General features: G+C 34.7%; 1 protein-coding gene across 4 annotated transcripts in view; it reads right to left on the bottom strand.

Moving 5' to 3' along the window:
* Positions 1–20,209, bottom strand: part of PPP1R12A (protein phosphatase 1 regulatory subunit 12A) — a gene marked incomplete at its 3' end in the record, with an annotated part of 122,715 nt that overhangs the window by 75,681 nt on the left and 26,825 nt on the right. For all 4 annotated transcript variants that reach the window (XM_084254823.1, XM_084254825.1, XM_084254826.1 and 1 more), the window contains exon 2: positions 3,889–4,019. In XM_084254823.1, coding sequence (XP_084110949.1) covers positions 3,889–4,019 — 131 coding nt within the window. The remainder of the gene's footprint in view (positions 1–3,888; positions 4,020–20,209) is intronic.

Below are 20,209 nucleotides of genomic sequence, written 5' to 3'. Positions count from 1 at the left end.
ATGTTATACCCCCAACATTTTTGTATCATTGAAATCTTCTACAATTAATGATTTGACAATGATGTCTTTTTGAATACTGACCAACAGAACAGAGTTGTCACTATTTTTCTTTGTGTGAACCTGATCACAGCCACTCACATTTTTTTCATTCCAACTGACATATGTGCACGAGGTACCTAATATGTTGAGTGTAAATGTTGCTTAAAATGTCTTCCTGGATGTTGTCAGAAATTTTTTGTTGATACATTCTGGTCAGATCAAAAGAGTACCAACATCAAAACTTGTAGAATACCTATCAGTGGTTTACAAGAAAATGCCAAGGCAACAATAGAATGTTCTTAAGGAATACTGCAAATTGCATCCTTTCAAGACTTTATATACACTGTATTCTTTTTTTATTAAAATAAATTGTTATTATTGGATTCACATTATATTTTCACTAAATTATTGAGCTGTACTATTATGAAGCAGAGGATATAGCATACATAATTTTTTTTTTAAAGGAGAACTCTTTTTTTTTTGTTTGTTTGTTTTTTTGTTTGTTTATTTATTTATACAAGCACTGGGTATAGTCAGAAGCACGGGAGGGTGAGAGAATTCACCAGAGCCAGAGCGGGGAGCAGAGCAGGCAGAAGGACTGAAGTACACTGCTGAGGGGAGCAGCGGGCGGTAGGAGTGGTCTGCGCGCCATGTGGGACCCTCTCGCCCAGAGGCTGTGGGCAGCTTCGCAACCCAGCACTCAACCGTTGCGCCACGGGGGAGGCCCACATACATATTATAATTAATATGGCTCCATCATCTATATAAACCCAGGTGTGATTAAAAAAAATACACTGTATCTTACTCTGAAAAATAGATGATTATAGTTAGAATCAGTGCAACTGCAATAATTCCAGTGAAAACAACAGTGTCCAGGATAACAGAGAAATGAAAGATGCAATGACTTGATGACTCCGAACAAGAAGAAAAATATATTAACTATTAATAAACCATTTCATATGCTATGAAACTACATGATGCTAGCCTAAAGTTGCTCAAGATAAAAGTATTCCTTAAACACCTGTAATTGAAGTCTAAGAAAATGTGATGACAAAATTACAATACAGAAAAAGTTATATCAAAATAATCACAATAATCAGAATGTTAATAAAGCAAATCGTAATTCTGATTATTCAGATACAAAATATTTCACATTATAATTAAAAATAATTGTGATTTACAAGGGGGAAAAAGATAATTCAAAGGATAAAACTATAGTTTTACTCAAAAAAGCCTACATTTGATTCAAATAACTCACATTCACTAATCAATCAGGAAAAAGATTAATTATAATAAAGTAAAAATCAAAATCAACAAGCAACTATAAACCAGAGACAAACTACAGGGGGGGAGAGGAGGGAGTAGGATCAAAACAAGGGGGTGTGGGAATTGTATGGGGACTATAACCAAGATGAAAATGCATACATTGTGCAAAAATGAAAAATGTTGTAAAAAATATATATAAAATTAAAAAAATAATTAAAAAATAAATTTAAAAAAGACCTATATTTAAAAATGAACTGGGATAAAATATAAAATTAAAAAATGGTTACCTATAGGGCATTTGGGTGGTGGAAAATAGGTTAACAGAATCTGATATTTTATATAAATTATAAAACAAAATTAAATTTAAAAAAGGCAAACTCTTAATATATAACCAGTCACCCTAATGGTACATGTAGCTGGTGATATAAATACACAGAAAGGAATTATTTCTAATGACATCAAAATGTAGTAATTTGATGGTATATTCCAAGTAGGATAACTTAAAAAAAGACCAGAAGAGGGCCTCCCCAGTGGCTCAGCAGGTTGAGCGCAGTGCTGTGAAGCTGTACACAGCCTCTGCAGCGCAGGTTCAATTCCCAGCCGGCCAGGGAGCTACCCACATGGCGTGGCAGACCTCTCCTGTCTCACCTGCTGCTCCTCTCAGCAGTGTATTTCAGTCAGTCTGCCTGTTCTGCACCCCGCTCTGTTCTTGGTGAATCCTCTCACCCTGCCGCCACCTCTGGCCTGCACCCCAGTTCTTATATAAATAAAATTAAAAAAAAAAAAAAAGACCAGAAGAAATCTTCCTACCACCCTCCACCTCCACAAAAAAAAGCAAAAACCCAAAACCCAAAAACCTCAAACTATTTTCAGTAATTATGTCATTGTTGGTAGGATTGCTGGTATAAGCAGGGTAATGTATATGTAATATAAAAAAATAATCATTAATTATATGATTAATCCTATAGTTCTTGGCAATGAAGCAAGGGAGAAAAGAAATACTGACACAATAAAAGAGAAAAATATCAAGATGCAGAACACTGTCCAAACCCAACAGCAATGAACATTTCTAGCACCCATTATAAGAAATAGGACTCTCTGGAGAAATGGCAATTTCAAACTCAGGGCAGGAAATGTAAAAGATGAGTTTAGAACATCTTATAATACTAGAGAGCAGGGAAGTTTTAAAGATCACTTTATTTCATCATGTCCAAACACTTAGAAGCCAACATGAAGATTCTTACTTACCAAATGTTAATTACTATAATTTGCAAGAAATGAATAAGGATAGTAAGTACAATGGATCGAAACAAGTACAAAGGATTCTCTCTCTCTCTCTCTCACTCACACACACACACACACACACACACACACGGATGATTTCCTACAGTGAACTAACTCACTGAAAAAAATCAGTATATAGAGGGAAAGTATAAAAAATATATTCTCTCTTTCCTATACAATTGGTACTAGGGATAGCCAAATAGTAGACACAAGGAAATTTCTTTTACAAAACATTCCAGCTAATTTAAAAAAAAAAAAAAAAAAAGACTCCAGGCCTTTGATGACATCACTGAGCAATTCAACCTAAATGCCCTTTCCCAAACTACATATTATCCTGTATAACAAGTGTCCTTACTATTTAGATCGTTTTAAGTTTTATACTGTTAACTTGCAGCTAAAATCATCCAACTGACATAACAGGTTATCAATCAAACCTGTACTAGAAAAATTATTACCCTTTCAAACTCAGAAGCATGAATTAAAAAAGGAAGCATTAAAAAAGGATAAATATTTCAAGAAAGAAGTTACAGTTTCATTTTCCCAGAGAAGGTAAGATAATGGTCAAACGCTAATATATTCTTAGTATTTTCGATATGTCAGGTACTATGCTAGAAAGGTTGAGTTAACCCTCATTTAAAAAAAAAAAAAAATCTAGGAAATATTATTCCCATCCTAGAGAAAAGAAAATTGAAGCTTAAAAATGTCAAGCAACTACTCTCAAGATCATCTTTGAGAGTAGTTGAAAAAGTACTCATAATCTACATCAATTGACACTAGAGCCTAAGAACCAAATATTTCAAAGAGAGCTGAAGAAAAATGCATATTAGGTACCTTCTCTATAATGAAGACCTTCAAGTCCTCTGTCAGGTATGAAAAGAACAGAAAGGAATAAGGAACTTGAGAATGATAATTGTAATTTTGAACAAGCAATATTGCACGCAGTGGCAAAAAAAATTTCCTTGTTTTAACAGAAAGAAATCAAGGCCCAGAAAGGGAACCAGAAGATGCAGTATAAGTAATAAAACTTAAGTAATTCAGATCTTCTGATTCCCAGGCAAAAGCACTTTTCATTTCACCAAGCACTGCCTGCTTTCTCCCACCCGTAACTGACAGATGATATTCTCCACTAAATATGGGGGGAGAGGAGGGCAGAGAAATAAAACTATAAAGGCTTATTAAGAGATTCACAGAGTAGCACTCCCATATTTAATATTTATGGTTGATAAACTTTGATGTGAGCAGACAGACAATAATTTAATGAAAAATTATTTTGTTAGAATATTTAAGTAACTGCCTTACTCAGCAATATCCAGATATCCACAGGAAGCAGCTGCATGTAGTGGTATCCAACCTTCATTATCAGGCTGATTAATATTTGCTCCATTTTCTACCAGAAACTTCACCATATCAACATTGTCATCAATGCAAGCCTAAAAATAAAACAGAAGGCATAATTAGAGAAAATTTTGAATCAACACTCAAAATAATACATCAACAAAACAAAGTTCCTATTTTACTGCTTCTATAACATTAACATGTTCTGTAAGTTAGTTTGCTGCTATCTTGTTATGGGATCAAAAAGGTTGATGCCACTAACTGAACTGTCTAAGAGTTGCATACACATACAATACCTCTCTAGAGACTTTATGCCAACCCTTCAAGGAAAAAAAGAAAACAACAAAATTAAAGTGAAAATAAAATACTATAATTAAGTACCAATAGTATCTTCTATAATGTGTTTCCCAAAATGTTGAAGGGGGAGGAATGCTTTCAGGAAGTTGATATGGTCAAAGTTATTTTCAAAATAATCTAAGATGGTATTTTCCCTTTTCACTATGTTGAAATGTACACTTGAGGATGCAAAAAAGCCTGTTGATAAAAACTGCTTATGTTCTAGCACATTCCATGGCAGTAGTGGAAAACTCTGCTAACAGTCATTGTACTCACCACTATGCACATAGCTTTTTTTAAGTTATTTTAATCAATGTTCTTGACATTGCAATAAAAATGTTATTAAATTTTCAGCCTCACATACATATCTTAACATTCTAAGGAATCAGGTAAGAAGTATACAAAGCATGACTAAATAGAGTGATTTTTTTTTTTTAGGAAAAGCAAGTGTGTTACTGGCTTGCAAGCTGAAAATGTTACCTTTCCCATAGAGTATCATTTACAAACTAGTTAGTTCAACTGTGTTTTTAGCATTTTCTCCTTGAAAAGAAACAAAGTAAGTATGTCATTTCAAAAAAAAAAAAAAAAAACCAACAATCAAAATTTGTTGCCAAAGACAAATCCAAGTTTACAAGAGTAAGTGGTATTATTTTAACCAATAATGTTATTTATGAAATATAGGCAAAGTACTGTTATTTTTAAGTGAATACTTAAAATCTTCAGTTTTAACTTCAAATATTATAAATGTTAATACATATAATTGGGTATGTATTACATACACAGAAGCAAAAGCTTTTGGGGTCCTTCAATAATTTTTAAGAGCATAAAGGGTTTCCAGGCAAAAACATTTGAAAACCACACTCATAGTAAATTTAATCAATGCTTATGTTGAGCTAGGTAGTATGACTGGTGCTTTATCTACTTTACTGACATTCTACACATGATCCTCACAAAATCCCCACATAACAGTAATTTTGCTATATTCCCAGCACCTTATACAGATTTGGTATGTAGTAGGGGCTAAATAAATGAATGGAGAAAACTAAGAATCAAGGAGATTAAATAGCTTGAATAAATCAAAGGAGGGGAATGATAGAGCTGAGATCTAACACAGATGTTCAAATTCCAATAATTAAGTTCTTTTTTACACTTAACACTGCTTTCCAGATGTAATATTTCTATTTCATCAACATATATCCCTACATATTTGCAATCTCTGCAACAGAGTATGACAACATCCCAAGCACTTAATAAGTATTTGCCATATAAATGAAACCAATTTTGCTTTACCTATCACAATGCAAAAGAAAAATGCTCTCAAATAGTAATTTCTCAGGGGAAATAATGAGAAAGCTGGTGTCAAGAAAACCACGAAAGAGAAAGTAATTGCATGTAAAACGGAAAAGAAATGACAGGGAATCATAGCTTTGGGCCCTAGGTTCTAGTTGTGGCTAGGCAACAAATCATTTGGGAGTTTTCATGTCTTTATCTTTCAAGTGGAAGGAAGGAGCTGATAGGTTACAAATCTCTAAAATTCATAGAACCATTTCAGAAAACATACAACAATATTTACTAAATTACTCAGATTGATGAATGGGGTGATATGTGTGTGTGTGTCTATTCACTTAACAGAATCCTATACATTGATGAAAAGAGAATAGCAAACAAAAAGAACTACTGCTACCTTCCACAACATGGATGAGTCTCAGAGACATAAGGATGAGTAGAAAGAGGACAGGCACAAAGGATACATATAGGTTTCCAGGAAAAACTATCTCTGGTGATAAAACTCAGGATCATGGTTAAACTTACAGGGAAACGATAGAAGGGAAATAAGGTACATGTCTAGAGACTGCAAAGGTTTCTTATCTTTCCGACTTGTGCAGGCATCTAATATATGTAAAAAAAAAAAAGTCATTGAATTACACACTTAAAAGCTGTGTACTTTATTATATGTAAGTTATATCTCATTTTAGAAAGAAAAAAACATGGATTACCATTTATTGAAATCCTACCATGCATTACTTCCAGTATAAGACATTTTACTTATTTTTCTCTAATCGTATATGCTAAAAGATTTTCCTTTATATTTCTATCGCCTGCCTACTGAAACTCCACATATCTCAAATGGAGTCCCTCTTTTAACTGATAACTTTAAATATTATGAAGATTTCCCCCATTCCTAAGAATTCTCACATTTTCTTTTTAGGTTAAATATCCTTAACTTGCCTTAGCTATTCTTCACATATGCTAAAAACAACATATGCCAAGGTCCTTGGAGTATAGGAAAGGAAAAAGATCATATTAGAATATAGGAGTCTAATCCATAAATAACAATGATCCTATATGGGAATAACCACAGTTGGTAGAAAATACTAACATATCATTGAGATACAAAGAGTTTTTCTTGTGTCTAAGACAGTTCACATTTAAAAGTCTCATTAAAGAGCATCTATTTTAGCAAGGATTTGAAGATTACACAGGTGTTATTCTATGAGCAATTTAAGTGGACATAAGTTCACTGAACAAATGCACTAGGATTTAAAAGATACATGGACTATACAAACAATGGACAGAGTATAAGTCATAAAACATGGGAAGGTTAAGGTACTAAAATATCTGAATATAATGCAAGGATGACTGGATTTGATACTACAGGTAGTTTTCAACCTACTTTCTACTCCCACTCATCAAGAGAACCCATTACATGCCTATCAGTAACAATGGCTCAATTCAGCTATAGCGGAAACTAGGAGAAAACACGTTAGAATTTATGAGCTGATGTCCGAAAAAGTTACTCAGCTTTTGAACAAAGGGGTGACAAGATCAGTATTTCAGAAAAACTACTGGAAGCAATATGAAAATGGAAATGTTTAAACTGAGAAAGTGTAATTACTCAGAATGGATCTGTTCTAATAGAAATATAAGAGAAAATGTGCAAAGCTTAATTAGAGATTGGGTATGAAAGGTGAGAAAAGCCACTCGTGAAAATAGAAACAAACCACAGATTCAAGGAGCAGTGTGGGGAAGAAAGATAATTTTAGCTTTGGATACGCTAAATTTATATGTTGAATTTGTAAGTCTCTGTATCTAACCAAGCATAATAGGTATCTAACTGTGCATATCCAGTGGCCAGTTGGATATGTTTATCTAGTAGAGCTTTGAAAAGTGGGATAAAAACATCAAATTGGGAATTATCCACATTAAGGTAAAAATTAAAACAATGGAGTTTAACATCAATAAAGGCAAATCAATGTAGGTAAAATGTGATTAGAAAAGCCTATGCTAAACCTTGACAATTTTAAAGGGGAGGAGGGAGAACAAAGTAACAGGGAAGAAAAAAAGTAAAGTAAAATGGAAAAAAAAAAAGTATGTATGTATGCAAAAACCTAGATACTGGAAGCAAATACAATTTGACAAACCAAAGGAAGAACCCCATATATGTTGATGCTAAATACAAACATACTGAATAAAACATGACATCAAAGATAAGATGATAAACTCCATTTAGTAATACAATCTAGCCAATTAAAATAAAACAGTATTAATTCAGAAATCAAGACAGACTGGTCAAAGGCACACTAAATGAATCAAAAATAATATAAATATTTAAATTCTAACAAAGCAGAAATATTAACCTAACAAAATGAGATGAAGGAAGAAAAGAGCAAATGTATGAGTGCTGATTTCCCTCTCGTTATTAAATGTATCTAAAATTGGAACATGGTTTAAAAATCCTGCTGCAATCTGTACATAGTCTATCTTCTTAATCTTAAAGCAGTATTTAGGAAAATATTCTCTCTACTTTTAGAGAAAACCTATAAGTAATTTAACCATTACTTCAAATCTAGGTTTTTTTTTTCTTTTGGCAAATAATTTAACATTTTTTAACACAAATTTATCACAATTCAATAATATTATGTAAGATTTTTTAAAATAAAAGAATGAAAAATGATTTGCATAAAAGAATCTGAAATGTTGTTTCCCAAATGAATGATGTGTTATAATCACCTGTGATTTAGTAATATTATGACTATCTTAGCATACAGAACAGTGCCTTCCTCAAAGTTAAGTCAAGCCCTGTGTGCAATAAATTCAGTCTAATTAAGTATAAACATATACATACACATAGATAAAAATTACAAAAGGATGTAACTTCTCTAATCTCAAATTTTCCTCATTCTAGTATACATGAATTATTTCAGTACACCTGTCTGAAACCTTAAGAATTAATATTAAATTTTAAAATATTTATACACACATACACACACACAAACTGAGGTTTCCCAAAAGGGGGGTTTTGGGAAAAGAAAGGCAATTTTTTGGGTCAAGTTGTAACATGAATGGCGAAAAAGAAAAGCAGGGACTATGCAATCTATCTAGCCTTGGATCTATATTCCAACATACTTTTCAGAAAGGAAAAAAATAAAGGTATGTTCAATAGGGACTAAAAACCTGACAGTGGTTCTACTGTATTTAGATATGCTTTGGCAAAAAATATCAAGGGTGAAATGAAGTTAAGAATAGATAATTCTGGGTCCTGGGGAAGAAAATGGGGGGGGGGGGAACTTATTTAGTTATTTTAACCAAATATTATTTTCCATTTTAGAATACCAAGCTACTCTGCATTTTTGGGACAACTGATGAAGGAATTAAGGAAGCAGGAGCTAATACTTACAAGTCACAAAATTAGAGGAGCACTGTACATTCAATTAGAAAGGGAAGGGCCTCCCCTGGTGGCACAGATGTTGAGTGCTGGGCTGCGAAGCTGCCCGTAGCCTCTGCAGCGCTGGTTCAATCCCGGGCCACCGGCGAGGGTCCCACATGGCGTGACAGACCTCTCCTGCCTCGCCCGCTGCTCCCCTCAGCAGTGTATTTCGTCAGTCTGCCTGTTCTGCTCCCCGCTCTGGCTCTGGTGAATTCTCTCACCCTCCCATGCTTCTGACTGTACCGAGTGCTTGTATGAATAAATAAATAAAACTTAAAAAAAAAAAAAGAAAGAAAGCAGCGGAGGTTGAAAAAAGATGTAACTGATTTTCAAGTATTTTGCTGAACATTAAGAAGGGGGAAAACAAACAGTTCCTACTGGGCAAAGCATTGTAAATAGGAACCAACTGTAAAGTATTTACTAACATAAATTGAGGGATTTAAAAATGTCACAAAATTGTTTTAGTTTGCTATTTGTGGTAAATACCCCCTAAGACTGCATGCTAGTGAAACCCTCATGGTAAACTGCTTCTTCAATATGGGCTAGATGAAGTGACTTATTTCCAACTTCATGAGGAAGAAGTGATGGGATGTCACTGTTTATACTGGGTTATACAAAGAGTAGGCATCCATCATGGCATGTACTCTCACTTTGCCTTCTCTTGGATCACTCACAACCTGGAGAACTTAATTGCCCTATAGAGGCAGTCATGTTGAGGAGCCCATGTGGTATTAAGCAAGGCCTACATATAACCATTTCAGAGAGTTTGTAAGCGGATCCCTACCTACCCCCCACATATTCCCGGTTAAGTCTTCAAATGCGACTAAAGTCCCAGTCAAAATCTTGAGGACAATCTTATGTAAAACTCTGAGGTTAAAGCACCGAGCTAAGTCACATCCAAATTTTAAATGTTTGGTGGTTTAAGTTTGGGAGTAATTTGCTATGCAATGATAAAGAACAACTATGTAGCTAAATTTTTGATGAACACAAAGTATTTATACCAGTTTTCATTATTTCAGTTTGTATGTATCTAAGTTCATGTTCCCTTCTTTACCAATCTCTAATATGCCTTTTCTCCTGCACTTCAACTCCTTTTAAGTGTCATCAGTTAAGTCTTTGCAGCTAAGATTTATATAAATATAGGCTAACTCTCACTTTCTACAAATTCAAAGTGTAATTACACTGTTTATGCTTTATTTCTTGAGTATCTGAAAACAATCTGAAATTCGAAGTTCAGAAGTTCAGAAGTAAAGTTCCAGTATTCATCTTGATGTGTAAAAAGGAAAAGAATAACCTTCATACAAAACTATGCTAATAAATAATAAAATTATTATTTTCTCAATATTGAAGAGAAGGAAAAAGTTTGTATATATTTCCTCATGTTAAGGAAATGAGACATATATAATTTTCTATTACATAATTAATTCACTTACTCATTTTCCCCAAAATACTATGAACAGATGCTAGTGCTTTCACATTTACAGATAATAAAGTTTTGACAACCCTTCAAAAGTAGATTATGATCTGGTTCAAGACAAAGTAACAAAGCAAAAATAAGTATTTAATTTTCAATTTGCTTCCTTAGACTACTGTCAATACAGAGCCTCTGTGAGGGCAATTCATCACAAAAATTAAATTGTAGCCTTTCCCAAAGTTTCCATGAAACTACAAAACCTGCCTTAGATAACAGTTCTTAAAAACTATTAAATGTAGAAAATACTGGATTAAACTCCTTTCTCCCATTAGCAGATATTTTTATCACCAAAAGCTGTTTTTATGTCCAAGACTCAGTTTGCAAAACCACTGTACCTTGTATAGTCTACCCGTATAATATAGTAAATGAATGCACCGCTGCACTGTAAATTGCAAGCTTCTTTCAGACATAATCAATAATGAATTAATAATTTCACACAACTGTTCATCTTTTAGGAGACAACTATATGCAGGCTTTATGCACTTGCATGGAACCAAGAAAATTCTGGACTTTTTATTGTTTCTCTAAACTATAGACATTCAATTAGTAACATGGCTGACCTAATACATCACAAATGAGATTTTCATCTTCTGGGATGGCCCTCCAGCTAACTAAGACTCTGACACACACAGGTATCTTTGCCAGAAAGAAACACTACAAAAAAAAAAATAAATTCTGCTGAGGCACACACAACAAATAAACGTTCTTCAGGTAAAACAAAAGCAGTGCTAACAACTCTATAGGAACATATTCTTAGGTTCCATCACAAAAAACAAAACAAAACAAAACAAAACCAAAATTAACAAGAATACTTGGCAGTATTCTTAATTTGATTTTTAAAGGGAAACTTTAAAAGCAGTTTTGGTGTATTTATCTCAGTATATGGGATGGAAAGAGATCATATCTGAATGTAGTGGTACATTGGTTCTCTGAAAAAAGGCAAAGAACTCCTGAAGAATGGCTGAGGTGCTGCTGAACCCTACAGACTGCTCTTCAATTTAGTCTTCTTTTAATCACCTTAAGCATTTATTTCTTTAATACCTCCCCCAGCCTGTAACACTGTGAACATATCTGTCCTAATATATGTAAAAAAAAAAAGTGTTTAAATATCCACCCACATGTAGTATATCTCTGCATTGACTTTCTTCACTTTTGCCTCCACTATACTTTCAAGTTTCTGAAAGCAAGAACCTAATATATATTCATTACAACACATCAAGAATATAGAAGACAGTAATCAAATGCTGAAAGGAAGAACCTGCAAGCTTAATTTAATTTCACTGCTAGGACTCAGAAATAGATTGCTAATTGTCAGTGGTGCATGACTGTATTGGAAAAATTAATTTCTCTGTGTCATATAGGACTTACTACACATAGAAGGATGGATAAGTTATAAAACATTGTTATTTTCTTGTTAGGAACACTTTCCCATTTCTGATCATGTGTAAGGAATACCTAGTGTTTTAATATTTACAAAGTATTAAACTATCTCGGAGTTAAATACACAAGAGTAATATTCATTATCACTCAGAAAAATTACAACTTTCAAAACAAAAAGTTAACTAGATTTGAATAAGATTATACCACTGTAGAAATGTTATTGTTTTAGCAGCCCTTTGTTGACTATCACTTTAATTCTTGAATGTTCACATCTTTTCACCTGTGTCTCCTAATCAGCTAGCAGGGGTTCTAATGCAAGAAAAATTCCACGGAAATAATTTTACTTTCACTTTCTTTAACACCTTCCATTAATGAACTTACACTACTAAACACTACATTCAGATATGATCTCTTTCCCTCCCGTATACTGAGATAAAATACACCAAAACTGCTTTTAAAGTTTCCCTTTAAAAATCAAATTAAGAATACTGCCAAATACGTCCTACAAAATCAACATTACACTAATACCAAAACCAAACAAAGAAGCACAAAAAACGAAAATTACAGGCCAATCTCCCTAATGAACACTGATGCAAAAATCCTCAACAAAATCCTTGCCAACAGAATCCAACAATGCATCACAGGGATAATACACCACAAGCAAGTGGGATTCATGTCAGGGGCACAAGGATGGTTCAACATACGAAAAGCGACAAAAAGAAAAATAAAAACCATATGATCACATCTATAGATGCTGAGAAAGCATTCAACAAAGACCAACATTCATTTATGATGAATGCCCTTGAAATTCTCAGGGTAGAAGGAACATACCTTAACATGATAAAAGCCATATATGACAAACCCACCGCCAATATTATTCCCAATGACAAAAAGGTGAAGGCCTTTCCCTTAAGATCAGGAACAAAACAAGGATTTCCTCTCTCACCACTGCTCTTCAATACAATATCGGAGGTCCTAGCCAGGGCAATAAGAAAAGAGAAAGACATACAAGGAATCCAGATAGGGAAAGAAGAAATAAAGCTATCACTATTTGCAGACGGTATGATAATATACATAGAGAACCCTAAAAACTCCACAGAAAAACTATTCAAAATAATCAACCAGTTCAGCAAAGTAGCAGGATACAAAATCAACACACAAAAATCAGTAGCCTTCCTATGCACAGTCAATCAATCAGGAGAAGAAATCAAGAAAACCATCCCTTTTATAATTGAAACAAAAAAAAAAAAATCAAATACTTGGGAATAAACCTAACAAAGAGGTGAAAGACCTATACAAAGAAAATTATAAAATACCGTTAAAATAGAAGAAGACACAAAGAAACGGAAAGACATGCCCTACTCATGGATCGGAAGAATTAACATTATTAAAATGTCCATCCTACCAAAAGCAATATAGACATTCAACGTTATTCCAATAAAAATCTCAATGACATTCTTCAAAGAAACAGAACAAATACTGATGGAATTCATATGGAACTGTTGCAGAGCAATGCCAATACTAAATGGGGTGCCTGACTGTGGGTTCTCACCCGCGCGCTTAAAAGGACTTATCAATGCTCTACTGCAGGCACACGCGAAAGGTTAATAAAAGGTTTATTTACAAGGGAAGGGGAAATGAGGAAATGTACAGCTCAGGGAGAAAAGTGGGAGACAAAGTTTTAAATAAGTCCTACCCCATCCGCCGATCTGGAATCCCAAATGGCGCTCTGAGAGCTGGCTGCAAGCCAGGAGCCGTGAAGCCAGGAGGTGAGCAATAGCGAGCCACCCCAAGGCCCACATGTTTGGTTTTTATATCCAACCTGGCTGCCCAACTCCACCCTCAGGTCTCAGCCACCCTCCCTTTGGTGGTGACGGGATTTGTCTTTCCCAATGTCCTGATGGCTTTAGTCTGGAGTGGGGGTGGGGTCCACAAAGCCTGTATGGGATTAGCTCAGGACATCATTTCCCCCTAATAGAAACACAAAAAACCATGAATAGCCAAAGCCCTACTGATGAAAACAAAGGAGAAGGGAGGTATCACACTTCCAAACTTCAAGCTATACTACAAAGCCATAATAATTAAAACAGTTTGGTATTGGAACAAAAACAGACACACAGACCAATGGAACCGAATAGAGAGCCCAGAAATAAAACCATACTTAAACAGACAACTGAGCTTTGACAAAGGAGCAAAGAATACACAATGGAACACGGAGAGTTTGTTCAATAAATGGTGCTGGGAAAACTGGCCCACCACCTGCAAAAAAATGAAACTAGACCATTACCTTTCACCATGCACAAAAATCAACTCAAAATGGATAAAAGAACTGGACATAAGATCTGAAACCATAAAATATATAGAAGAAAATATAGGTAAAACACTACAAGACATACATTGCAATAACAATCTTTAATGATTCATCGCCCAAAGCAAAGAAAGTCAAGGAAAAGATAAACACCTGGGATTACATCAAACTGAAAAGCTTCTGCACAGCAAAAGAGACATTAACCAAAACAGAGAGACACCCCACTGATTGGGAAAAAAATCCTTGCATCCCAGTCAACTGATAAGGGACTGATCACAAAGATAGACAAAGAATTCACAGGACTCCACAGAAAGTAAACAATCCAAGCAAGAAATGGGCAGAAGAAAGCAAAAGACATTTCTCTAAAGAGGAAATGCAAATGGCCAACAGGCATATGAAAAAATGTTCAATATCCCTTATCATCAGGGAAATGCAAATCAAAACCACACTGAGATACCACCTTACAACAGTAAGAATGGCACATATCAAAAAAACAAGCAACAACAAATGTTGGCTAGGATGTGGTGAATGTGGTGAAAATGCAACTCTCCTACATTGCTGGTGGGAGTGCAAACTGGTCCAACCACTATGGAAAGCTGGCTGGAGGTTCCTTAGTCTACTAAAAACGGAGCTACCATATGACCCAGTAATTCTTCTACTAGGGATCTACCCAAAGGTGGATTTTGTGTTTGGGACACAAAAACATTGATTCAAAAGAACACCTGTACACCTATGTTTATTGCAGTACTATTTACAATAGGTAAAACTTGGAAACAACCCAAATGCCCCAAAATAGATGACTGGATCAAAAAAGATGTGGCATATATACACAATGGAATATGATTCAGCAATCAAAAAAAAGATAAACTCAGGCCATTCACAGCAACGTGGATAGAACTAGAATGAATTATTCTCAGTGAAATAAGCCAGAAGGAAAAAAAAAATATCGGATGGTTTCACTTATAGCAGGAATATAGAGGAACCAAATAAGACATCAGTGTAAAAAAATAGCAACAGTACAAAGCACAACAAAGCAAAAACGGACATTATAAATCAGAGACATCCTGCAAGGGAGGAGGGGGGAGAGGGATCAGAGTGAGGGAGGGAGGAGCACAGGGGACTGAGGTGATGGTGCACGGGTGCATTGTGGAAGGAAACTCTATGGGGACTACACCTGAGGGGGTGGGAGGAAGTAAATATTGTTTAAAAATGAACAATGATGTAAAAATAAAAAAAAATTTAAAAGACAAATTAAAACAAATAAAATCAAATTAAGCCACCAATAGCATGTAATGTTGTTAAAATAACATTAGCATTCTAGCATAAAACTACTGCCACAAAAGGAATTCCCTCTGCTAGTAAGACAGACTCCCAATCCACATAAGGTTCTTATAATTTAGCTACTGTGGTAATAAAAACAGTCAAGAGAACACTGAAGACAAAGCAAAAGCCAGCTAGTTGGCCTATTTTTTTTTTCTTTTTTTGGAGGGCTGCCTGGCATTTAAGATCTAAAAGCTAAGTCTTGACCATATAAGGCTTTGGGATTCCCATGGATGGAGATGCCTAGACAACAGAGTCAAATCTAATAACATTGAAATACACTGAAACACAGGTATGGAACTACCATGAGAAGACTTACTTTTTTATTCTATTTTCACTTAAACATATTCTTGCAAATAGCAAAAGTGTTCCTGAACATTATGATCAAATTCACAAAGTTAAAATATGCAGAGTATATGTAAATCACTGAAATTTCCTTTAAAAAGAAAAAAAAAAGCTTCTGATGAAAACCTTCCTAAGTTTATTACACATTCCTTTACAATTCTAAACAAGTAAACATAATTCAACTTTTCTTTACTGATTCAAATCAACTATAACACTCCAATATCATATAAGTCCTTGTAGCCAGTAGTTTATGCAGCTAAAATGATACTGAAAGCACTTTTCTGGAAATCATGTTTACTTTAATTGGCTTTCTTTCTCCCATCTTACTTTTATCTGTCATCTTCTAAAACAAATAGCCTCCTCTTTTCATTTAAATTTTTAGCTTTTAACTAGCTGAACATTTTCTAAAGGTTGAATCTAAAATAATATATAGACGCTAACATGAGGATTTCTGAGAAAAATAAAATTACTTGTGCTTAAGTGTATAGATTCTGCAACATCTGTTTTACTTATTTATGAGTAATGCTTTCAGTTATGTTTTAGGTCATAAAGTTTCCAACACAAGGAAAAAAATCCATTAGAGAAAACATATTCTGCAAAATGTACAGGGTTGACCTATAACCAAGTAACAAAAACTGACTACTTCTGAAAAAAAGAAAACTAATAAATGTTATTGGTAACATCTTGTTTGCAAAGGCGCTAGTAACAATCCCATGAAGCAATTAGTACTAATTATTTCAGAGCTCCTGGAAAAACATTAATGTAAGAAAATAAAGACCTTAAGACACTAAGTCCACTGGTATATTATTTACATTTTATGTATAACTTTGCATGCTCCCATTTTTAGGGTAAAAATGCACTAGTAACTCACTTTGTGATTTAATTTTCAAGAATTCAAGAAAAAATACAAAGTATTTCATTTTACAGAATTTAGTAATGTGTAAAGTAAAGCTCAGTTGAAAAATCGTATCTGATACAAATGAAAATCTTTTTTGATGTAGTTATTGTATGTTAACAGGAAAACAGATTATATAAATAAGCCCCAAAGCTTGAGTTCTTGACATATAAGCCCCAAAGCTCGAGTAGTTGATCACAATAAACTTCCTCTTCCAGAAATATCTTTAAGAAGACCAAAAACAGCTTTAGTACTTAATGCCTCACCAGTATTGCTACAGTGTTCAGGATCTTTTCAACAGCTACTGACACCTATCATTTACTAGGTAAAATATGTTGGGCATTCAAAGATGAGTCATGATTGATACAGGTCTTTATGAAATACATGATTTTAATTAAGGAGCTAAAGAGGTAAAAAGATGATCTTTAACACAGCAAGTTTCGTATTTTGCAGGAACTCAAATAATAGGAATAGTATAGGGAGGAGTCAATCCCTAGGAGAAACCTTATCTGTGATTTCAAGGATTAAAAAATAGTGGGGAAGAGCAGCGTTATCACATTTTATGCTTTATGCTGATGGAGCATAAAGTTCAGGAAGGAGTGGTAGGTAAGTAGAGAGGGGAAAACAGTGGCAGGCCTTATAAACTAAGTTAAAGAGACTAGATTTAACTCTGTACAATAGTATTTGTCAAATATGAATGTGATATAAAGGGACCCCACTAAAATGAAAAAAAAATCCAGATTCCTTAAAATCAACTGAAAATTATTCCAATTTTTTTTTTAAAAGTTTATTTATTTATGCATACAAGAGCAGGGGCACAGGCCAGAGATGCCGGGGGTGAGAGGATCCACCAAAGACAGAGTGGGGAACAGAACAGGCAGATTGAAGTACACAGCTGAGGGGAGCAGCAGGCGAGACAGGACAGGTCTGCCGCACCATGTGGGTTTCTCCCTGGCAGGCCGGGGATCGAACTCATGCTGCAGAGGCTGTGGATTGCTTCATAGTGCAGTGCTTAACCCCTTGTGCCACCAGAGAGGCCCCCAATTTTGTTAATTAAACAGTTGCTTAACATAAATCTAGACATTTATACCTGCTTTAGTTTATATACTAAATTAATGAAATTAATCAATAAATTAATAATAAATTAATGAAATTTTCCCCACTTTTTTCTTTCATTTAAAAAGGGATCTGTGATGTCATCTGGCTGGGAACAGACCCCCACCAACTGCAAACATCCATTTTTATTAAATCCACCCTAATCTTCCCTCATTTGTCTAGGGCAGTTAAATCAGCCATTTTTGGCACCAACACCAACACAAATGCAAATGTATGCAAGTGAAATTAAGAAGCAGTGTTCAGTTGTTAAAGATAGTCTATCCATCTAACTTGCTACTTATGTGCATATATTTTTAGACTATCTTCACAATGAAAACTTAGAAATTAAAAGATGTTTTGTTGATACGGAGGTTAGGAGAAAAAGAACTTTAAGAACACCTCTCAAATTTCTCGTATATGTGATTATAGGTGGAGGATAAGGCCATCATTTTCAAGTTTAGAATTCCCAGAGAAGATCAATCTTTTATCTTATCCTCTATCTCCTTCTACTCCAACTTAATCTTTTTTGTCCTTATTCCAAATTCCTGATTCTTGAAGAATTCTTCCAATTCTTCTAGTCTACAGGATTCACTTGCCTACTCTCTATTTCAACTCTCCACTCACTACTCCAGAATTCCTTATACATAATTCTTGCCAATTTCTAATACTAAGTAATATCATCCACTTGCTCTCTATGCTCTTATGCAGTGTCAAACAATGCTAAAAAAAAAAAAATCATGAAAACACTGAACACTGTAACTTCACCCTAACTTCACTGTAATATTCCACTAGTATATTAGTCTTAAATGTCTTTTGCCTGAATTCCTGTCACATGTATTTACTACTCCAAATCTCCTACAATCCCCTTCAATCCCCTTGCCATCCCACTGATATTAAATCCTATTGTCCCACACTGCCACTTAGGATAATTACTCAATAGCTACACTCAAAATATCAACAAAACTGAAATGGTCAATGGCAATTTTCTAAGGATCTCATTCTTTCCACATTAAAATTTGCATCCTCACACTTCCCTTCTTCCCACTCTTTGGTTTTGAAATGAGCTACCATTCCTAAACTCAATTTCTAATGATTTCTTACACAAATGCCTTCAACTTTCCCATGATCATATTTCAGTATTTTGCACTATATTTCAGCCACACCGAACTACTCACTAGTCTAGTTTTTATACTGGTGTTTCTTCTAATGCGCCTCCCTTCTCCTATAATGCATTCCCTACACCTCTGCCTATAGCTAACAACCCATTCTTTCCATTTCCTTATATCCTAAAACTATAAAACATAAAAATATTTCCCTAATACTATCTTCCACAAATACTACCCTCTTTTCCTCTACAATTTATTATTTAAATATTCAACATACAACAAAGTTTAAAAAATTTTACTGTGATGTCTATGTATCCCCCATCTACATTCTATTAACATGCTATTACTTGGTTTGGCACCTAGTTATTCCTTTATCCACATATTAATCCAACTACTCAGAAATGTACCCAAAAAGTACAACTGTAAAAATCAGTATAACTAGTAAATTATCTTCTTAATATTCAGCATGTGGGGCCTCTCTGGTGGCGCAGCGGTTGAGCGCTGGGTTGCAAAACTGCCCACGGCCTCTGCAGCACAGGTTCGATCCCCAGCTGCTCCCCGGCCACCAGAGGAGGGTCCCGCATGGCGTGCAGACCTCTCCTGCCGCCCGCTGCTCCCCTCAGCAGTGTACTTTGGTCCTTCTGCCTGCTCTGCTCCCCGCTCTGGCTCTGGTGAATTCTCTCACCCTCCCGTGCTTCTGACTGTACCCAGTGCATGTATAAACAAAACAAACAAATAAATAAAACATGCCTTTATTAAAAAAATATATATATATTCAGCATGTGTATCATTAAGTAGAGTTCAACATTTATTTTCTTCTGATGCAAAAGCATGCAAAATTCTGAGCTTCTGACCCACCATAAAAAAGATGTATTCTAAAAGCTCATGTAAGTGGACTCTTATAGTAGATCGTTTCACTCAGCAAAATGCTAATGAAATTCATTCATGTAGTTGTGGGTATCAGTAGTTCATCTCTTTTATTGTCAAGTAAATATTCCCCTGTATGGTTATATTATAGATTAGTCCTTTACTGATGAATATCTAGCCTGCTTCTACTTTTCAACTATTAAGAATAAAGTTGCTATGAACATTCTGGTACAAGTCTTCACTTGGGTAAACATTAGGAATTGAACTTCTGGTCAGGTGTAGGTGTACTTTTATAAGAAACTGATATACAATTTCTTACAACTGTAAGTAATTACAATTATAATTGAGCCCACCCTGGCCTCCCCCATGGTCACAAGTGCCGCCTAAGTAATTGTACCAATTTACATCTTCACCAACTATGAGAGTTCCAAATTGTTAGAATCATCCTTGC

Source organism: Talpa europaea, assembly GCF_964194135.1.
Source record: "Talpa europaea genome assembly, chromosome: 15".
Taxonomy (NCBI): domain Eukaryota; kingdom Metazoa; phylum Chordata; class Mammalia; order Eulipotyphla; family Talpidae; genus Talpa; species Talpa europaea.
This window is presented reverse-complemented; position numbering and strand designations above follow the sequence as displayed.